At 43.6% G+C, this 18,189-nt stretch overlaps 1 protein-coding gene across 1 annotated transcript in view; it reads right to left on the reverse strand.

Moving 5' to 3' along the window:
• The window catches only part of LOC141047663 (uncharacterized), a 294,273-nt gene that overhangs the window by 80,457 nt on the left and 195,627 nt on the right, over positions 1–18,189 (reverse strand). The window contains exons 32-37 of the mRNA XM_073542859.1: positions 17,903–18,040; positions 17,511–17,673; positions 17,238–17,359; positions 10,488–10,628; positions 7,835–7,948; positions 6,015–6,143 (exon numbers count right to left, since the gene is read on the reverse strand). Coding sequence (XP_073398960.1) covers positions 6,015–6,143; positions 7,835–7,948; positions 10,488–10,628; positions 17,238–17,359; positions 17,511–17,673; positions 17,903–18,040 — 807 coding nt within the window. The remainder of the gene's footprint in view (positions 1–6,014; positions 6,144–7,834; positions 7,949–10,487; positions 10,629–17,237; positions 17,360–17,510; positions 17,674–17,902; positions 18,041–18,189) is intronic.

Raw genomic sequence — 18,189 nt, forward strand, 5'->3', positions numbered from 1 at the left:
ATGGCTGAGAAACAGAAGCCTACAGCTTTTTTTTAAAGCTTTTGATCAGTTTTAGAGATCACAGAGATATTCACAGACCACAAAACACTGTATAGCTGAGGAATACAAGCCCTTAAAAATGTTTAAAGTTTTTTATCAGTTTTAGAGATCAAAGAAATGTTCACAGAACACATAAAACTGTTTACATATAAACACACACACACACACACAAGCAAACTATTTGAGAGAGTGTCAGACAGAGAGAAACTGCCCTCAGAGCACTGGCCAGAGGTCTTAGCTCCATTCCATACCAGGGAACTGCAGAAAGCATACTACAACCTTGCCCTACAGGCTGCCAAGGCGTACAAAAAGCTGAAGGAGGAGATTATGGAATTTGGGCGTCAACCTGGCAGTTTGGGCACAACTCTGGTACTACCAAAGGGACAGACAAAAGCCCCTTGTCCAAGATGATAAATCTGTTACACCTGGTACAAAAATGGCTGCATCTCGAGACTAAAAAACGGCACTATAAAACTCATATATACCTTTGCACTCCGGGATCTTGCAAAAAAGTCTTTATTGCGGTAAGTTAAGACACGGGTACATGGATCCATTGAAGCATTATATTCAGGCAAAACAGCCATCGTCCACTGTATGACCTACTCCCCTGCTTCCATGTTTTAATTTACCGCAATAAAGAAGTGGATCCATTTATCCACTCACTACCGAAACTCCTGCAAAGCTGGGTTGCCCAAGGAGATCCCCAGAATGCAGATAACCTTGTGAGCATCGTAAAAAGATACTACGGAGAACTCTCTGAGAAATCAATGTCTGAGGTCACATTTATGGGAGACCCAAAAGAAGAGGCCCAAGGACACATCTGAGGGGTGCACAAAGACCCAGGAGGGGTCAGCGCTAGGTTCAAAGGTTACATCTTGTACCATTGTCTGTCGTAGGTGTCAAATTTTGGGTCATATATCAGCTGATTGTCCCTTGACTTTGGAGCCGATAAACTGCAGAATAGGTTGGCACTACTCCTACTTCGCCTATCCTGCTAGCAGTGCCATTTCTCATCCTGGAGAGGGGACTCAGGAATGCCATGTGACTGAACAGTGTCCAATTGACTGGATTTCTGAACTCAGTAAGTTTAGTGACCCTGGCAAAGGCCACACTTCTGCATGTAGGGATCCATGGAAAAAGGGGTAGGGGTACCGTGCATCCATGGAGACTCAAAGAACTAGTCCATGGCCCAGGTCAACATATGCACAGACTGTGGTTCCATATCCCACAAACTAGGAGTTGTCAAAGACTTGTATGCTATTGTTATTGGTCAAAATTTTCCATTGCTCTAAGAATTATGGGCTAAACCTGTAGCATCCAGTAGTCCAGTATGCCACCAGAAGTCAAATATGGTAACAAAGGCACCTGATGTAAACGGTGAGTTTCTGTTTCACTGTACTGCCTGGAAAGGTGGATGAGGAGGCATCCCTTGAGGCCAATATCTCTGACCTGTTGGAGTCCTAGGACAACTATGGTACTGCCCAACTCAGAAACTTAACAGTAAAAGGTACTTTAGAAAATGGAACTGTGTTAAATGGAGTTCACAGAAGACAGGAGCCGATAATTGGTTTCTGCAAGGGACCAGGCATAATGATCTTTTGTGTCATGGGAACAAAGTGAAGGGACAGGTAAACGAGCCTCCTCTAAGCCCAAGAGGAATAATCCAGGGGGTATAATCAGTTGAGTCGAGTGAGTCAAATTAAGACTGGGAGGATAGGTTACTTGTGTTAGTGCCCAAGTTACTTACCCAATATAAGGCCCTGTAGGCTCTGTCTATTGGCAGACCGTGCCCAGCTCCTGCCTTTGGGCAGAGGGGGTAGAATATAGAGATGAGCGAACCTTTCAAGGTGTTACGGTTGTGCTAGGATGGGTAGAAAAAGCTAGAACAACCCGGAGTGGACCCTCTGGGTCACGCCTCCAGAGCCCCCATGGGCGAGCTGACCAGGTGGAGCCACCCCTATACAGGGAGTGTTAGGGGCAGGCCCACAAGGGATGAAACCGTGACAGCCGGAGCCAAAGGGGCGACTGGGTAAGCACCAGGGAGACTAGGGTAGTGAGTCAGAGAAGCAACAGAGAGGAAGTAACAGTGAACACGGAGCCTGAGAGGGACAAGGACGTGGAGCACTCGGGACTGGCAGAGACTGGAGGCTGCAAGAGAAGAAGAAACGGTAACAATGAAGATAAGGACCTAAGGTAGAACAGACAAAGGGAACAATAGGCAGGGGGCACTCAGACAGATTACCAGAGATGGTAGCACAGGGGAAGACACCAGAGGGGAGACAGAGACAGGGACACAGCGATAGCGAGGAGGAGGACACAGAAGCTATCAGCGACAGCACAGGCGGAACAAACAAGGTAGGGATACCGGGCCTGGGAGATGGGTGAACGCTGGCTGAACGGACAGCGACACCACAAAGATACATAGGCGTCTTACCTGGGAAGACGCCGGGAAGAAATAGACGGTGGGCGCCGCCATGTTGGGGCGGAGCCACCGCATCACAGGTTCCAGTCAGAGCGTCGGGCACAGGCGCGACGACAAGGAGGTCAGATGTCAGGAGCAGGGACACGTCGTGGAGCGGGGGCGCGCCGGGAGGTGCGCAGGTAAGTCACGGCGCTGGTGGGGGGCGTGACACAAGGTTTGGTTCGATTTGCTGAACGTTTAGATGTTCGCCGAACGTACCTGAACCCCATTAAATTCAATGGGAGGCCAAACTAAACTTATACACAACACCTTAAGGGGTGTCAAAAAGCTTTATTAACAGTTAGAATTAGGAGCATACACCATGAAAACTGGCATCAATTGACCCACAATAGAAATTTGCAAATGGCCCAGCAGCCATCAGCCATGGGCCATGCATAAGATATCAGGGTCTGGGCCAGAATTTACAGCTTTGAATTGAAGTTTCAATGAGGACCCGGTGGTTAAGGGAGCAGTGTAAGCTTTCTTAGCTAGGAGCCATGATACTTCATGAAACACCTTCGATTTTTTTTTTCAGATGGCCCAAACATCAGTCTAATAAAGTACTATTGGTAGAAAAACATAAGGAAAGTAACACAGGTTGTTGACTGATCAATTGACCCACAGTAGAATCTTTTATAATGGCACAGAAGCAGTCAGCCATGGGCCATGCATGGGGTATCAGGATCTTGTCCAATATTCACAGCTTGGAATTGAAATTTCAATAAGGGACTGGTGGTTAAGGGAGTAGTGTAAGCCTTTTTAGCTCTGAGCCCTGATACCTCATGCAATGCCTCCATTTTTTTTTCTTTCCAGCCACACTCAGATGGCACAAAATTAGTTTCATACAGTAATATTGGTAGAAATATGTAAGTAAAGTAACACAAGTAGTTGACTAAAAGTAAGTGCAGGCCTGCCTGTCTGGAAGCCCTACTTACCAAGGCAACCCACCAGATGGATACTCAACTTGAAGACTTCACATTTCAAAGAAAAGTCACACACCACTAAAGTGACATCAATTTTCACAGAGTAGAAACAGTATAATAGGCTTCTGATACACCTTCCACTATAGACAATCCACCAGATGGAGACCCAACTTGGAATCTCCACATTTCAAAAAACATATTGTCAAACACCACTAAAGTGGCATCAATTTCCACAAAGTAGAAATATTAAAATAGACCTCTGATATACCTTCCACCACAGCCAATCCACCAGATGGAGACCCAACTTGGAATCTCCACATTTCAACCTCCTCGCCTTCCTCCTCCACCTCCTCTGCTGAGCTACTCAGCTGCATACCTTTGGGTTCACACCAAGTGGGATCTACAACCTCATCATCATCCTCTCTTTTCTCACACTCCTCACTCTGAGAGTCACTCTCCTCCTCTTCCTGCCCTGACACCACAGTACAGATCACCTCCAGCCCCGGTGGTTAATGTTTTGTGACGAGGGTCTGGATTCTACTTGGACTCTACTTTGTGCCGCTCTGGATCCAACCTGGATACAACATGAAAAAACTTTTGGCGTTGGTGCATATGCTTTCCTCCTCTTGATTCTGTGAATCTTCGGAGCAGACCTCTGATGCCCATGGAATAGAATGTGTGAACAGCTCTTCAGAATGGCCCATCTGTGGGTCCCCACAGTCAGTTGGGCATTTGGAAACTTTTCAAGCGGGGGGAAACAAAGGTGATTGGGGTTCCACCTCTGAGGATTGTACTGTGTGTGATGTTAAGGTGGAGAAAGAGGACGTGAGGCCACTTGATACAGCGCTTGCCATCCACTGGAGCACATGCTCTTTTTGAGCCTCATCTACAAGGTGTACCGCTGTGCGGCTGTCAAGGAAAGGGAGTCGAGTAGCCGGTCCAGTAACAGATGTTGTGAGTGTTTTTTGTATTGGATGAGACGATGTTTGTTCAGTTGAGCTTTCATTAGCATTAACACCTAACCCACATATACATCGAACACCAAACCTATTCCCCTTTCCAGCACGATGTCGCTTTTTCCCATTCATGTTGTATGTAGCCTTCCCCTCTTGTAACCTGCTGTTTCACAACCTTAGGCGCACAGCTGTCAGTCACCTGTCACTAAATATACAATAACTATTTATTTTCTTAGATAGTGTGCCTGAACAACACTGTTATACCTAACGATTTTTAAGTGGAAATCTCACCTTCAGAATTGTCACTGAAACACAGTTTTATCACAAACGGTTTGGATTAGCTAATTGGGCCTTCTGGCTGCACCCAATATTTGGCCTAACGATGTTTAAGTGAAAATCTTGCCTTCAGGTTTGTCATCGAAGCACTGTTTTATCACAAACGATTTGGATTAACTAATTGTACCTTCTGACTGCACTCCAATATTAGGCCTAACGATTTGTAAGTGGAAATCTGGCCTTCTGATTTGTCACGGAAACACAGTTTTATCACAAACGATTTGGAGTAGCAAATGGGGTCTCCTGAGACTGTAACACAGATTTGCACAATCTAGTTAGATACTAGATGATCGATTTCATACAGGACAGGATCCTATCTAACTAACTGACAAGTTTACTTGCAGCACTAGCAGAAGCAGCTTCTCTGCACTGTGACACTGAGAAAATGGAGCCAGCAAAACAAGATGTCCGCTTTTTATATGGCTAGGGACATCAGCAGACAATCACAGAAGACTTTGCGTAAAGACGCTATGGATGATTTCTGTGCCTTGATTGGCTGCTAGAATCAACACACATAAGTTAAGGGGAAAAAAACAAAGAGCGCGTCACTCCTCTAACCTCTCCACATCCGCTCCCCTCATCAAACACATCCCCCCATCACCCAGCACATCATGCAGCAACACTATCCTAGCCAAAATCATAACGAAAGCATTAGTGGAAATGCGATGATTTAGCGAATTGTGACTGAATTTTGTCGACTTTGAGTGAAAATGAAACCGAACACGAATCCATATATTCTAGGTTCATGCCAAATTTGAGATTGGCGAACATTTTCCGAACAAGTTCGCTCATCTCTAGTAGTAAAGCCAGGTAGGCTAGTGTTAAACCCTAGCTCTACAGGCTCTGATTATTTTCACATGGCTAGCCCTGCATATAACCAGGCTAGGCGATCATCTTAGTCACTCAGCTAGGGGGAAGCTGATTAAAGTGGATAGTATTGGAGCTTGGGGTAGAGACAAGCCAAAATCTCTCTCTGAGAAGAGACTGCACTGGTTGTGTGCACCAAACTGCAAGTATCGCTGGTTGTTATGTACAGTAGCTGTTGTATTTGACCGAACTGGGACTAGCTCAGCGTTGTATGTGTAGCCAAGGTCAATAGTGTTTAGTTTGAGCCTGGACAAGGCAAAAGGATTTTGTGTTTTTGATTTTGATTTGATACTGTTCAACCAGTGGAAATAAACATTACATTGTTTTGACCCAAGAATCCAATGCCTGTGTGAACGCTACCTAATGCCTACCTGAGAAAGTGAATGCCTACAATATTCATATATATTGACACATACTTGCAATATAATTTACCTTATACAATACACTTTGCGCAATTTTCTTGTCGTTCCACTTCAAAGTCCCAATTTCCTGAACCACGTTTGCTGTTTTCTCCAAATACCCACATAAGTGAAGGTTTCTGGTGGTCAAGATGTGTTGCATCTGTAGCGAGGAGTACATGATATGAATTATTACTTGAAATTCAGTAACATTAGGAATTAGCAGGAGCTGCCAATAAAATTAACTATTTCAATGGGGCCTATAAGCAATTTGGGCACAGAAAATTAGTAAAACATAAATTATTGTAGACTGCATATGTTCATTAACTTTTACAGGAGTGTTCTTACCCCCACTTTGTGGACTGTGAGGGAACGCTAGCTGTGACCATCACTTATTGTGAACGTGTGCTCCTGTGTTATCTACACATAGACATCCTACCTTTGCAAACCTTCAAACAGCAACATTGGCCACGTTATTAAATGCTATATTTGCCCCTAGAATAAAACATTTCTTCACACATGTAAAGATTGGTTACATAATTGTGGACTCCATAGTGGCTCAGTGGTTAGCATCGCTGGGGTACTGGGTTCAAATCCCACCAAGGACACCATCTGCAAGGAGTTTGTATGTTCTCCAGGGGTTTGCGTGGGTTTCCTCCAGGTTCTCCGGTTTCTTTGCTCTAACTTAATAAGGATCTATGATGTTTGTGCTTCTCATAAATTAACTAGACATATCAAATATTAACAGGAAGTGCTCTCTGACTTCCTCTGGACATTAGATTTGTCCAAAGGCGGGACAGTGTTGCCAGCGCTTGTAGGTACGTGAGCCGACTGGGGAGTGGTCCCTTTTTCGCCGTGAACAGACTGGAGACAGAAACCGATGTATGTTCAACAGGTCCTCTTTAATGGCCGTCCTTCCGACGACCACAGCAGCACGACAGCTTCCGTACACACAGGCACAGGTACCTTTCACCTTTTTCTCTTTCCTAAATTGACGTCCCTCGCGGTTCTATCACTGTGGCTGCCCTAGGCCTACCACCACAGCGCTTCGCCTGTCCGAGTCTGTCCGTATGGAACCCCTGGGCTTCCTCTGTCCTGCGGCTCTCCTGTCAGGGACACCCCCCTGACTGTTTCTCCTTCCAGTCCCTCCTGGAGTTCTTCCTTTCTCAGTCTCTTCCTCCTTCAGTCTCCTCCTCTGCTGAACTCCTCCTCCTGGACTGGCTTCCTTCTGGAACTCTCCCTGCCTTTTTATTCCCCTCCTGGGGAATTTCCCTCTTGAGTCCCCGTAACCCCGCCCACCATGACTATGCGGTTTCCTAGCCTTAAGCTGCTGTTTAGCCCTTTTCTCACTGCTCTCTGCCTCCATCTTGTGGCCAAACCTTTATACTGCACCATCTCCTTTTCCTGCTATTCTTGGTCTCCCCCTAGTGGTCAAAACCCAGTACTTTACCATCTTTCACTGTCTCTTGCTGTCTCACCACATACATATACACCAGTTCACGTCAAGTACTTTTACTGCACATTTTGCATTCACCTTCCTGCTGCAGACAGGTCCATAGGTCAGTCCACTTCACTACACGTCGACTGGGTGCAAGGTTCAGATGACGTAACAACCTCACATGTTCCTCGGGAACATGAGTGCCGACACACATGGAATGGCACAGCACGGTATGTGCGTATAGGTGCTTTTACTTTAACGAAGCCAAACATGAGGACTGAAATGGGGTTGTCCTAGTAGTGGACAAATCCTTTAACTCCCTAATTCTTTGTATTCCTATCAGGGTCAGGCAAATACTTGAACAATTATTAAAAAAAAAAAGAAACAAAACATTTTTGTGATCACATAGTTCATACCTGACCTGGTAAAATGTCCACACAGCCATTCCATACACTGGAGAAATTAGATACTTTGTCCTCTAGGATTACTGTGATATTGAAAGGAAGGCCTTTATTCCAAGCGACATGTGTCTACAACATATACATATACCATGAGTGGGGACAAGGGGAAATTATTTGTAAACCACATTCAATTATTGCCTTTTATTTAAATTGGAATCTGCCACCAGGTCTTTATTTCATATGAGAGCAGCATAATGTAGGGGCAGAGACTATGATTCCAGCAATGGATCATATACTGGCTGCTTGTTGCAGTTTTGGTAAAATCCTTGTTTTCTCTGATGCAGATGTAGCAGATGTAGCAGTTCTCTGAATGCTGAGCTCTGTATAACCCCGCCCACACCTCTGATTGATAGCTTTCTGTGTACACTGTCCATAGGCAGAAAGCTGTCAATCAGTGGTGGAGGCGTGGTTTTACAGAACTCATGAATATGGAGGACTACTTTGCAGCAGGTTTACTTGTCCTCTAGTGATAATCTCCTGCTGATAAAACTGTGATCTTATCAAAACTACAATAAGAAATAAAGCAAGTTACACATCGCTGCAAATAGGGTCTCTGTCTCTAGATAATGATGTTCTCAGATTAGATGGCAAAACTACAGTGACAGATTTCCTTTAAACATTACTAAGTACACTGCGGTTGAAATCAATCATTATATGTCACTGATTGAAGACAGTGTAGTTTCGACCCAAGTGTGATCTGTCAAAAAAAGAATCGCTCTCCAGCAAATGTTATTCTTTGGGGTGTACATGTGTGATTTTTTTTCCCCCAGACCGAGTCGGTCAGAGGAAAAGAACTGCACCATGCACGATTTTCCTCCAATATTCAGATGGCACTCGCCCATTCATGTCTATGCGTCCATGGAAAACATTGGACCGCACCCGGATAACATCTGAATGAGGCCCAATTTTCACAGACAGACTGAATGGTGAACATAGAGGAATTTTTTTTCTTTATAAAAATGGATTCCACTCCGATCAAACTGTGATGGAGAACATACGGTCGTCTGCATCTGCCTTTAAAGAAACCTTTAATATTGAACATGCAGTCCACTCTGTGGGCAGTAGGCTATAAAGTAGAGATGGAGGAGCAGATGAATATATCATTGTGTTCAAAATCATCTATATATATACAGTAATCGTCTTATGGTGTCTGTCTGTCTGTAACCGAAATACTGCGTTGCCGATTGGTCGCGGCCGCCAGGCCTCGACCAATCAGCGACAGGCGCAGCGCGCAGTCCTCAATTAGAAGCACGCACTCCACGGCTACCGTCGGGAGATCAGCGGCTAGCGCCGCTGATCTCCCGACGGTTGCTGCGGGTCATCTCCGGGCGCACAGGCGTCAGCGGTGACGCAGCCGGGAGATGACCGGCTAGCGGTACCCAGGGTCCAGAGGAGAGGAGACTCCTCCGGACCCTGGGTACCATAAACTTGTAAAAAAATAGAATTAAAATAAAAAAGAGTGATATACTCACCTTCTGACGGCCTCCGGACTTTTTCTCTCCTCTCCACGCTCCCGGCATCTTCGTTCCCAGTAAGGCTTTGCGCCAAAGAAAGCTGATGACGTCGCACTCTCGCGAGAGTGACGTCAGCAGCGGTCTTTGGCGCAAAGCATTACTAGGAATGGAGGATGCCAGGAGCATGGAGAAGAGGGATACAGTCCGGGGGCCGTCGGATGGTGAGGATATCACTTTTTTTATTTTAATCTCCTGCTGGCCATATTCTAGAGTACCTGATGCTTTAGAATCAGGCCAGCAGCTAGTTTAGTATAAATTCTACTGTACTGATTACAATCCTTGCTCATTAAGGGCTTAGATATCCAGTGGGCGGTTCTATGTATGCTCACAGAGCGTCAATCATTGAGCGGCACCGCCTACTGGACTCCTAGGCATAGAAAGATCACAGATTTAAATCAATAGCTTACAAGGTATTCTGAATCATTTTACAGAGAATTATCAATCTGCTCAGCTTTGTCCGTTCTATAACATGATGCTGGCAGTTTGGACAGTCTTGTTATGTGACAGGTCATTTTTAGTGAAGGCATGCTCGGCACTGCTCGCTACCCAATCAAGCATTTGGGTGCTCGATCATGTACCGAGCAATGCCGAGTATCATGTAGTGCTTGAGTGCTCAGGTTCCTGTAATAAGTTCATTCAAATCTCTCTCTCTCCTTCTTGGACGTCAAGCGCAGGTCTCCCGGAAACATGCTTGATTCCTTCATTGACTTACATTATGCTCGATACTCAAGTCAAGCAAGTCCGAGAAGCTCGACCTGCTTGATTCGAGTACTGAGCAACTGAGCAGTTTACTGCTCGATCATAACTAGTTATGATTCCTTATGATATTGGAAAAACCCCTTTAAGAGGGCCAGCATCTCTCTATCCATTTTATCTATCTCTCTATCTATACATTCTATCTATCTATCTCTCTATCCATCTACTGTATCTCTTATTCTATCTATCCATCTACCCTATCTCGCGCTATCTATCTTATAAATAACTGAAAATTTCTGAAAATGGAAATGTTTTTGCTGTAATTTGAATTAGAACTGACATAAATGAATATTACACATTTTCTGATCTTTTTTTTACACGTGTATATTACTATTTACCTTTTGAATATATTGGTTGTTTTTCCATTCTGATAAAGAACCCATTTCCATATCTTTCACAACAAAATTGAAAGGATGTGAAAAGCCAGCTTTGTAGTACAAGTGTTCCTTCCCAATTTTCAGAGAGGAGGACAGGTTGACCTTCAGAAGAAAACATAGGTTTTGATTCATTATTGCATTTGTGCCTTGTTAGTCTTGTTTTTGGTGTTTTTATCTGTTTTTCATTTGCACTTTTTAAAGTTTACTTTATATGTGTTCACCTGTTAATGAACCACGTGCTCCATTTTGAAGAATTTGTCACACAAAACGTCAACAAATTTAACAGGACAAAAAAAGTCACTTAAAATAAACACAAATTATGACTCTCGCCTGTAGTGTGCATGTCTGATTTATATGCATCATGTGCTGCTATCTCTGTCGCTTCTCTTGCCTGAAAATGCTGTTTTTCTAGAGATCCTAAAAAGATATTAATAAAATCTCTGCTCCTCTTCCCAGTGACATCAGTGTTTTTCAGACTCTCTGTGTCATGAATCTGACCAGTTCTCCAGATTACTTCTGATGGTGAAGATGCTGGGGCCACGTTCCTTGCCTTAGCTCCTGAATCCGCCCTCAGGCTATACCCTTCCCCCACCCAGGGAGGAGGTGAGTAGTATTGTACCATAATACAGCAACTAGACTAACAAGGTAACAAGGAAAATACCAATCATACAAACATACACAGATAAACAACAGAAGTAAACACTGGGGAGTGGAGGATGGGAGTGTGAGTTAAACCAAAGTAGGAGAAAAAAAAGAAATGATCACACACTCAAAACCTAGCAACAGTCACAGATAAATCAACCAAATGCCTTCTCCAACAACCACCAACAACCTGCAGTCAGGCAGCATAAGCTATCTCTGACAATGAGTGCTAGCCATGGCACTGATTATATAGGACTTGGGAGTGGCTAACAGTGAACAGATGAGAGCCTTAATGCAGGGAAGCTTCCAGGAGATCTCAACAGAGCAGATTAACCGCTGCACTGCTAAAAGAAATCTGTACTGTTTAATATGAAGGTGAATTGCTTCTAATCAGTGCAAGAGTAAGAGAAATCAGGTACTGCGTTCTCCTGGCTCCTCTCTGTCGCGGGAAACCTGTGACACTCTGGCTCCTTCCATGCACTCTGTGTGAGCCGGTTTCTGTTTTACAATGACAGATAATGGAGTCTTGGTCTGACACTACGTAGACTTACATTGGAAAAGCCTCATCTGGTTCAAGCAGTGCGCAACGTGACACGGAGAGTCTACAGAGGGTTGACATCACTCAGAAGAGGAGCAGAACGGCACTGGACACCGCAGAGAGCAGCGGTAGGTGAGTATATTACTATGCTAACACTACATTACATTCATATATACAGTGAGTATGGAAAATTTTCAGACCCCTTTAAATTTTTAACTCTTTGTTTCATTGCAGCCATTTGGTAAATTCAAAAAAGTTAATTTTTTTCTCATTAATGTGCATTTTGCACCCCATCTTGACTGAAAAAAACAGAAATGTAAAATTTCTGTAAAGTCATTAAAAAAGAAAAACTGAAATATTCCATGGTCATAAGTATTCAGACCATTTGCCTAGTATTGAGTAGAAGCACCCTTCTGAGATAGAACAGCTATAAGTCTTCTTGGGAATGATGCAACAAGTTTTTCACACCTGGATTTGGGGATCCTCTGCCATTCTTCCTTGCAGAACCTCTCCAGTTCCGTCAGGTTGGATGGTGAACGTTGGTGGACAGCCATTTTCAGGTCTCTCCAGAGATACTCAATTGGGTTTAGGTCAGGGCTCTGGCTGGGACAGTCAAGAATGGTCATAGAGTTGTTCTGAAGCCACTCCTTTGTTATTTTAGTAGGGTGCTTAGGGTCATTTCCTTGTTGGAAGCTGAACCATCGGCCAAGTCTGCAGTCCAGAGCACTCTGGAAGAGGTTTTCAACCAGGATATCTTTGTACTTGGCCGCATTCATGTTTCCTTCTATTGCAACAAGTCGTCCTGTCCCTGCAGCTGAAAAACACCCCAATAGCATGATGCTGCCACCATCATGTTTCACTGTTGGGATTGCATTGGACAGATGATGAGCAGTGCCTGGTTTTCTCCACACATACAGCTTAGAATTATCACCAAAAAGTTCTATTTTCATCTCATCAGACACTTTGGCATTTCAAAGAAAATATGCTTTAAAAATTCGGCCACGGACAATAGCCTAAGATGAGACTAGTCTGGCTCCGCCCCTAGTCAATTCTTTCTAGTGCCGCTGCAGATGATTGACAGGTCTCTAGCATAGCAGGTCTTTGGCACTTCTAGCAACATAGCATTTTTGTATGTCACCCAATTTACATCCATAAGTAAATCAAATGGTAAAGCTGGAGTGACAAAAAGTGCAAATAGGGTCTTATCTTCTAACCATGTGGTATAAAATATTATAGGTACGCTCTACTAAAACGTTTGTGACAGTCACAACTCCTACAGAAGCATGTAAAGTCTGGAGCAGGATGTACTAAGGAGATATGTTGCAAAAAATGAGGAATATAGTGGTTCAAATTTATTTCTGGTTTGGTCCTGATGAAGAAGATTGAAAACCTTGAAACGGGTTGATGACAATAAACCACATTCATGCTCCATCTTCATGTGTGAACGTATCTTTGAACTTTGGGCCGTGCAGACCCTGAACCATCATATACCTCATTTATTGCAAAATATTACATTCATGACTCTTGAACCCAAGGGGTCATTTGTTACATGTTCCTATTAATATCCTTTTACTTCATGAGGTTTGTTCTAATCATTTCTTATTGGATGCTATTACTGTACTGAATATTGATAAAAAAAGAGAATACGCCATGAGCTTTGGTTAGGAGCACCGTGCTTTGGAAACATGTTAGCAATGGCTCACTATTCTGCTTCTTATGGATTTTAGTAGTGCAAGAATTAAAGACTGAGAACTTTCAATCATGTTCAGTGCTGGACTCCATCTGGACATAATGCAGAAATGGTAAACTTATAATTTGAGAAAACAAAATGTAAGAAGAGAGATAATATTTAGTGCTAGTAAATACATTTAAATAAGTGTCTTTGTAGCATATTTATGCTAGTAAATAATTTTCGGTCTAGAACATGGTGTCATCATTACTTCTATTATCTCACCAAATGGGACACGATGGAGACAGATGGGACAGGATGGAGACAGATGGGGCAGGAACATGGGGCAGGATGGAGACAGATGGTGCAGGATCATGGGGCAGGATGGAGACACATAGGGCAGGACGGAGACAGATGGGGCAGGATAGAGACACATGGTGCAGGATCATGGGGCATGATGGAGACACATGGTGCAGGATGGAGAGAAATGGTGCAGGATCATGGGACAGGATGGAGACATGGGACAGGATGGAGACTGATGGAGCAAGCACATGGGGCAGGATAGAGACAGATGGGGCAAGAACTTGGGGCAGGATGAATACAGATGGTGCAGGATGGAGACATGGGGCAGGAGGGAGACCTGGTGCAGGATGAAGACAGATGGTGCAGGATCATGGGGCAAAATGGAAACATGGGACAGGATGGAGTCAGATGAGGCAGGAACATGGGGCAGGATGGAGACATTGGGCAGGATGGAAACACATGGTGCAGGATGGAGACATGGGGCAGGATGGAGACAGATGGGGCAGGAAAATAGGGTAGGAACATGGGGCAGGATGGAGACAGATGGGGCAGGAACATGAGGTAGGATGTAGACACATGGTGCAGGATCATGAGGCAGGATGGAGACATGGGGCAGGGTGAAAATATATGGTGCAGGATGGAGACATGGGGCAGGATGGAAACACATGGTGCATGATGGAGACATGAGGCAGGATGGAGACAGATGGGGAAGGAACATGGGGCAGAATGGAGACAGATGGTGCAGGATCATGAGGCAGGATGGAGACAAATGGGGCAGGATCATGGGGCAGGATGGAGACACATGTGCAGGATCATGTGGCAGGATGGTGACACACTGTGCAGGATGGACACTGTGCAGGATGGAGACATGGGGCAGGATGGAGACATGGGGCAGGATGGAGATATGTGACAGGATGGAGATAGATGGGGCAGGAACATGGAGCAGGATAGAGACAGATGGTGCAGGATCATGGGACAGGATTGAGACAGATGGGGCAGGATCATGGGGCAGGAACCTGGGGCAGGATGGAGAAACATGGTGCAGGATCATGTGGCAGGATGGAGACACATGGTGCAGGATTATGGGGCAGGATGGAGACAGATGGGGCAGGATCATGGGGAGGATGAGGCAGAATCATGGGACAGATGAGGCAGGATCATGAGGCACATGAGGCAGGATCATGGGACAGATGGGGCAGGATGGAGAGATCATATGAGGCAGGATGGGTCATCAGATGGGGCAGAATGGATACTCATGAGGGCAGGATGGGAGAACATATGGGGCCAGGATGGGAGAACATATGGCTGGAGCCAGGACTGAGACACACGGGGGCCAGGATGGGGGATATTATTACCATAGGGGCTAATTGTGGGATATTATTACTGAAATGATGTATTTATTTTATTTTTTGGGGACATTGTTTTAAATGGGGGGGCGGTCTTGCTACTGTGCAGAGTGACAATATGTCGCCTTTTTTTCTTCATCTGGTGTAGTGTAGAAGTTAGGAAAATTAAGTAATGCGCTCTGCAAGCGGTGCTCTATATAACTGTTATTAACTGCAGTGATGAGCCATGGCTGGAAGGAAGTGATGGCGGTCTGTGCAGGATGAAGATGAAAAGCAAAGATGAAGGACTTCACCTAGAGACATCACCGGTGAGTCAGTGTCTTACCTGTACATGGAGACTATACACTGTATACTATATACAGAAGTCCTGTGTACAATGTCACCAGTGATCACTGTACTACCTTTACACTGACACTATATAAAGAGCTCCTCTGTACAATGTCACCAGTGACCAATGCATTACCTGTACACTGACACTGTTTACAGAGCTCCTGTGTATAATGTCATTGATCACTGTATAACCTGTAAAATATATATGTGTGATGGGTGAGAAGTGGAGTTTTTCCACGAGAAAGCGATGGGACTATGGACTGTTCGAGGGGTGGAAGCGGGGCTGGGGTGGAGCCTGGGTGGAGTCTCAAGGGGGACCCAAAAATGTTGCCGGTATGGGGCCCCAAAATTCCTAGTGGCAGCCCTGGAACCATTTGTGAAGAAACAAGCCTATTATCTGATGTATATAGTTCTTATCGAGTTCATGTTCAGAAAAAAGAAGTTTAACCCCTTAAAGACAGCCAATACGTCTTTTTACTGACCTGAGATGTAAGAGAATAGCATCCCCATACAGGTGACAATCCAGCAGCTGATAGCTGTACACTGTAGCTGACAACTTGCTGTATCACAAATGATTAGTGTTGGCACCATCCAGATCTGTTTAACCCCTTAGTTGCTGCTGTCAAAAGTGACTACATCTAATAAATGGTTAATAGATTGTGTGGGCTTCTGCTTTAATCTAATTAACACACCGAGATCATGATTGTGTGGTCCTGATGTTTACCATAGCAGTTCATGGCCAAATAGTGGCCTTAGAGTCTGCCGGCTGTAGCGGTCACTTCAGAAGTTACCAACATTTAGGTGGTAAACAAACACTTTTTAATTCCTGATATACCACTTTGCATTAATTTCTGAAAATCACCTGAAGGGTTAATAAACTATTTGACAGCAGTTTTCAATATGTCGAGGGGTGCTGTTTTTAAAATGGTATTACATTTGGGGTCTTCCAATATATAGCACCCCAAAAGTCACTTCAAACCTGGATAGGTCCCTAAAAAAACAAATTTTGTAAATTTCCTTGAAAAAATGAAAAATTGCTGCTACATTATTAAACCCCCTAAAAGGCTAATAAAATAAATTAGCGTTTTAAAAATGGTGCTGATGTAAAGCAGACATGTGGGAAATGTTATATATTAATGTTTTTGTGTGGTGTGACGATCTGGATTAAAGAGATAATCATTCAACTTTTGAAAATTGCAATTTTTTTACATTTTTGTCAAATTTCTGAAACTTTTTATAAATAAACACAAAACTTATCGACCTAAATTTAATATTATCATAAATTATAATGTGCCACAAAAAAACAATCTCAAAATCAATGTGATTTGTTGAAGCATTCCAGAGTTATCACCACATAAAGTGACATTGGTCAAAGTTTAAAAAATTGGCTCCGTCACTAAGGGGTTAATGTTGGACTTTGGTCTCCTTCAATTCGTTCTCTAACATCTGGTCTTGGCCTGCCCTATCTAGCAGCACCATACAGTCTGTAGAGGCATACGGCCCAAGTAACAAGAAGAACACTCACAGCCGGGACCCCCATTTTCATGTAGCGTGCCGGGCATGGAAGACAAGTACCTCGCCCACGGCTACTGCGCCGCACCGTTTTACAGCTGAGCCTGTCAACATGCAGATCCTTCAGTGTAAATTAATTCTATATGTAAAATAGAATGGATACACACTGTAAGTTAATTGTGAGTGAGTTTTAAAGCTTTCCTCAACCCTCAAAAGAAAAATGGTCATAGTATACTCACCTTCTGTACAGGGACTGTTCCAGCAATGTCAGCACCGGGTCTCCCGGGGCTCACATGACATAGACTCTGTGTGTATGGTGTTGCGCGCTTTTACATTTGAATAGATATGTAAATAAAGAGACAAATATTCACCTGGTTTTTATTGTTCCAACCAAAGGCGATATGATCTTGATGATTATGAGCTGAGTGCTCTATACTGATACTGACGTTTGCCTGGCACAAAGCTGCAAGGAAAAGAGTCTGAGAAAATTCCCCTGGAACACAAGAATAGTTGGTATCAAGAGTCAGTATACTTTTTTCATTCCAAATTTTAATTGTAAATGAAGCAGGGAATGCTTTTTTCTATCGCTCGTTGACAACGATGGCATGTTCTGTAGTCCGCTTTCTCCTGTATACTAATCTCACCTGTTATCTCATGTCCTCCAGATAATTTTGGAAACTGCCCAGAGTAAGATGCAGCCAGTTTCAATTCTTTTCTGCCCCAAATGGTTTTATGCTCAATCGCAACTCTTCGATGTTTTTTTCCATACACTGTCCTCATCTCTATTAATGCTGGAAGGTTCTTCAACTGGAAAAGTACAAACATCTATGTTACATAATTAGGTTAAAGTTTACAACTGAATCAATCATTGAAACCATTTCCTAAAGATTTTTATTTTGACCCTACAAACAATTTAGCTTATTTTAGGAGCAGAGAGAAGACAAATTATTCTAGAAATGATATATTGCCTGATAAAACCATGTGGGAAATGATTTTATTTGCCGGATTAGCAATATTCCAGATTACCAGTACCAACCTGTACTAAAGAATGCCTAAATTGTAGAATGTTCAAACATGTGTTTTCCATAAAATGTATCTTTGATGAGAAATGAATTTCTTTTTCATCCATCTTGATATGCAGTTTTCCTTCTGCTTCATTTTCAGTGTAGGTGACCTACAAAATCCATATAGGCAATGTTTTTAAACAATATGATAGATATATATTTTCTGAATTTAAAAAAAAAACACAACTTCCAAAATCTACAGGGAATGTTTACAATTATTTCTGTCTTTCCAAGTGTAACCTACAATAGTCTATAACAG

The sequence above is a fragment of the Dendrobates tinctorius genome, unplaced genomic scaffold (assembly GCF_039654945.1).
Source record: "Dendrobates tinctorius isolate UK_male_01 unplaced genomic scaffold, ASM3965494v1 ptg000129l, whole genome shotgun sequence".
Lineage (NCBI taxonomy): Eukaryota > Metazoa > Chordata > Amphibia > Anura > Dendrobatidae > Dendrobates > Dendrobates tinctorius.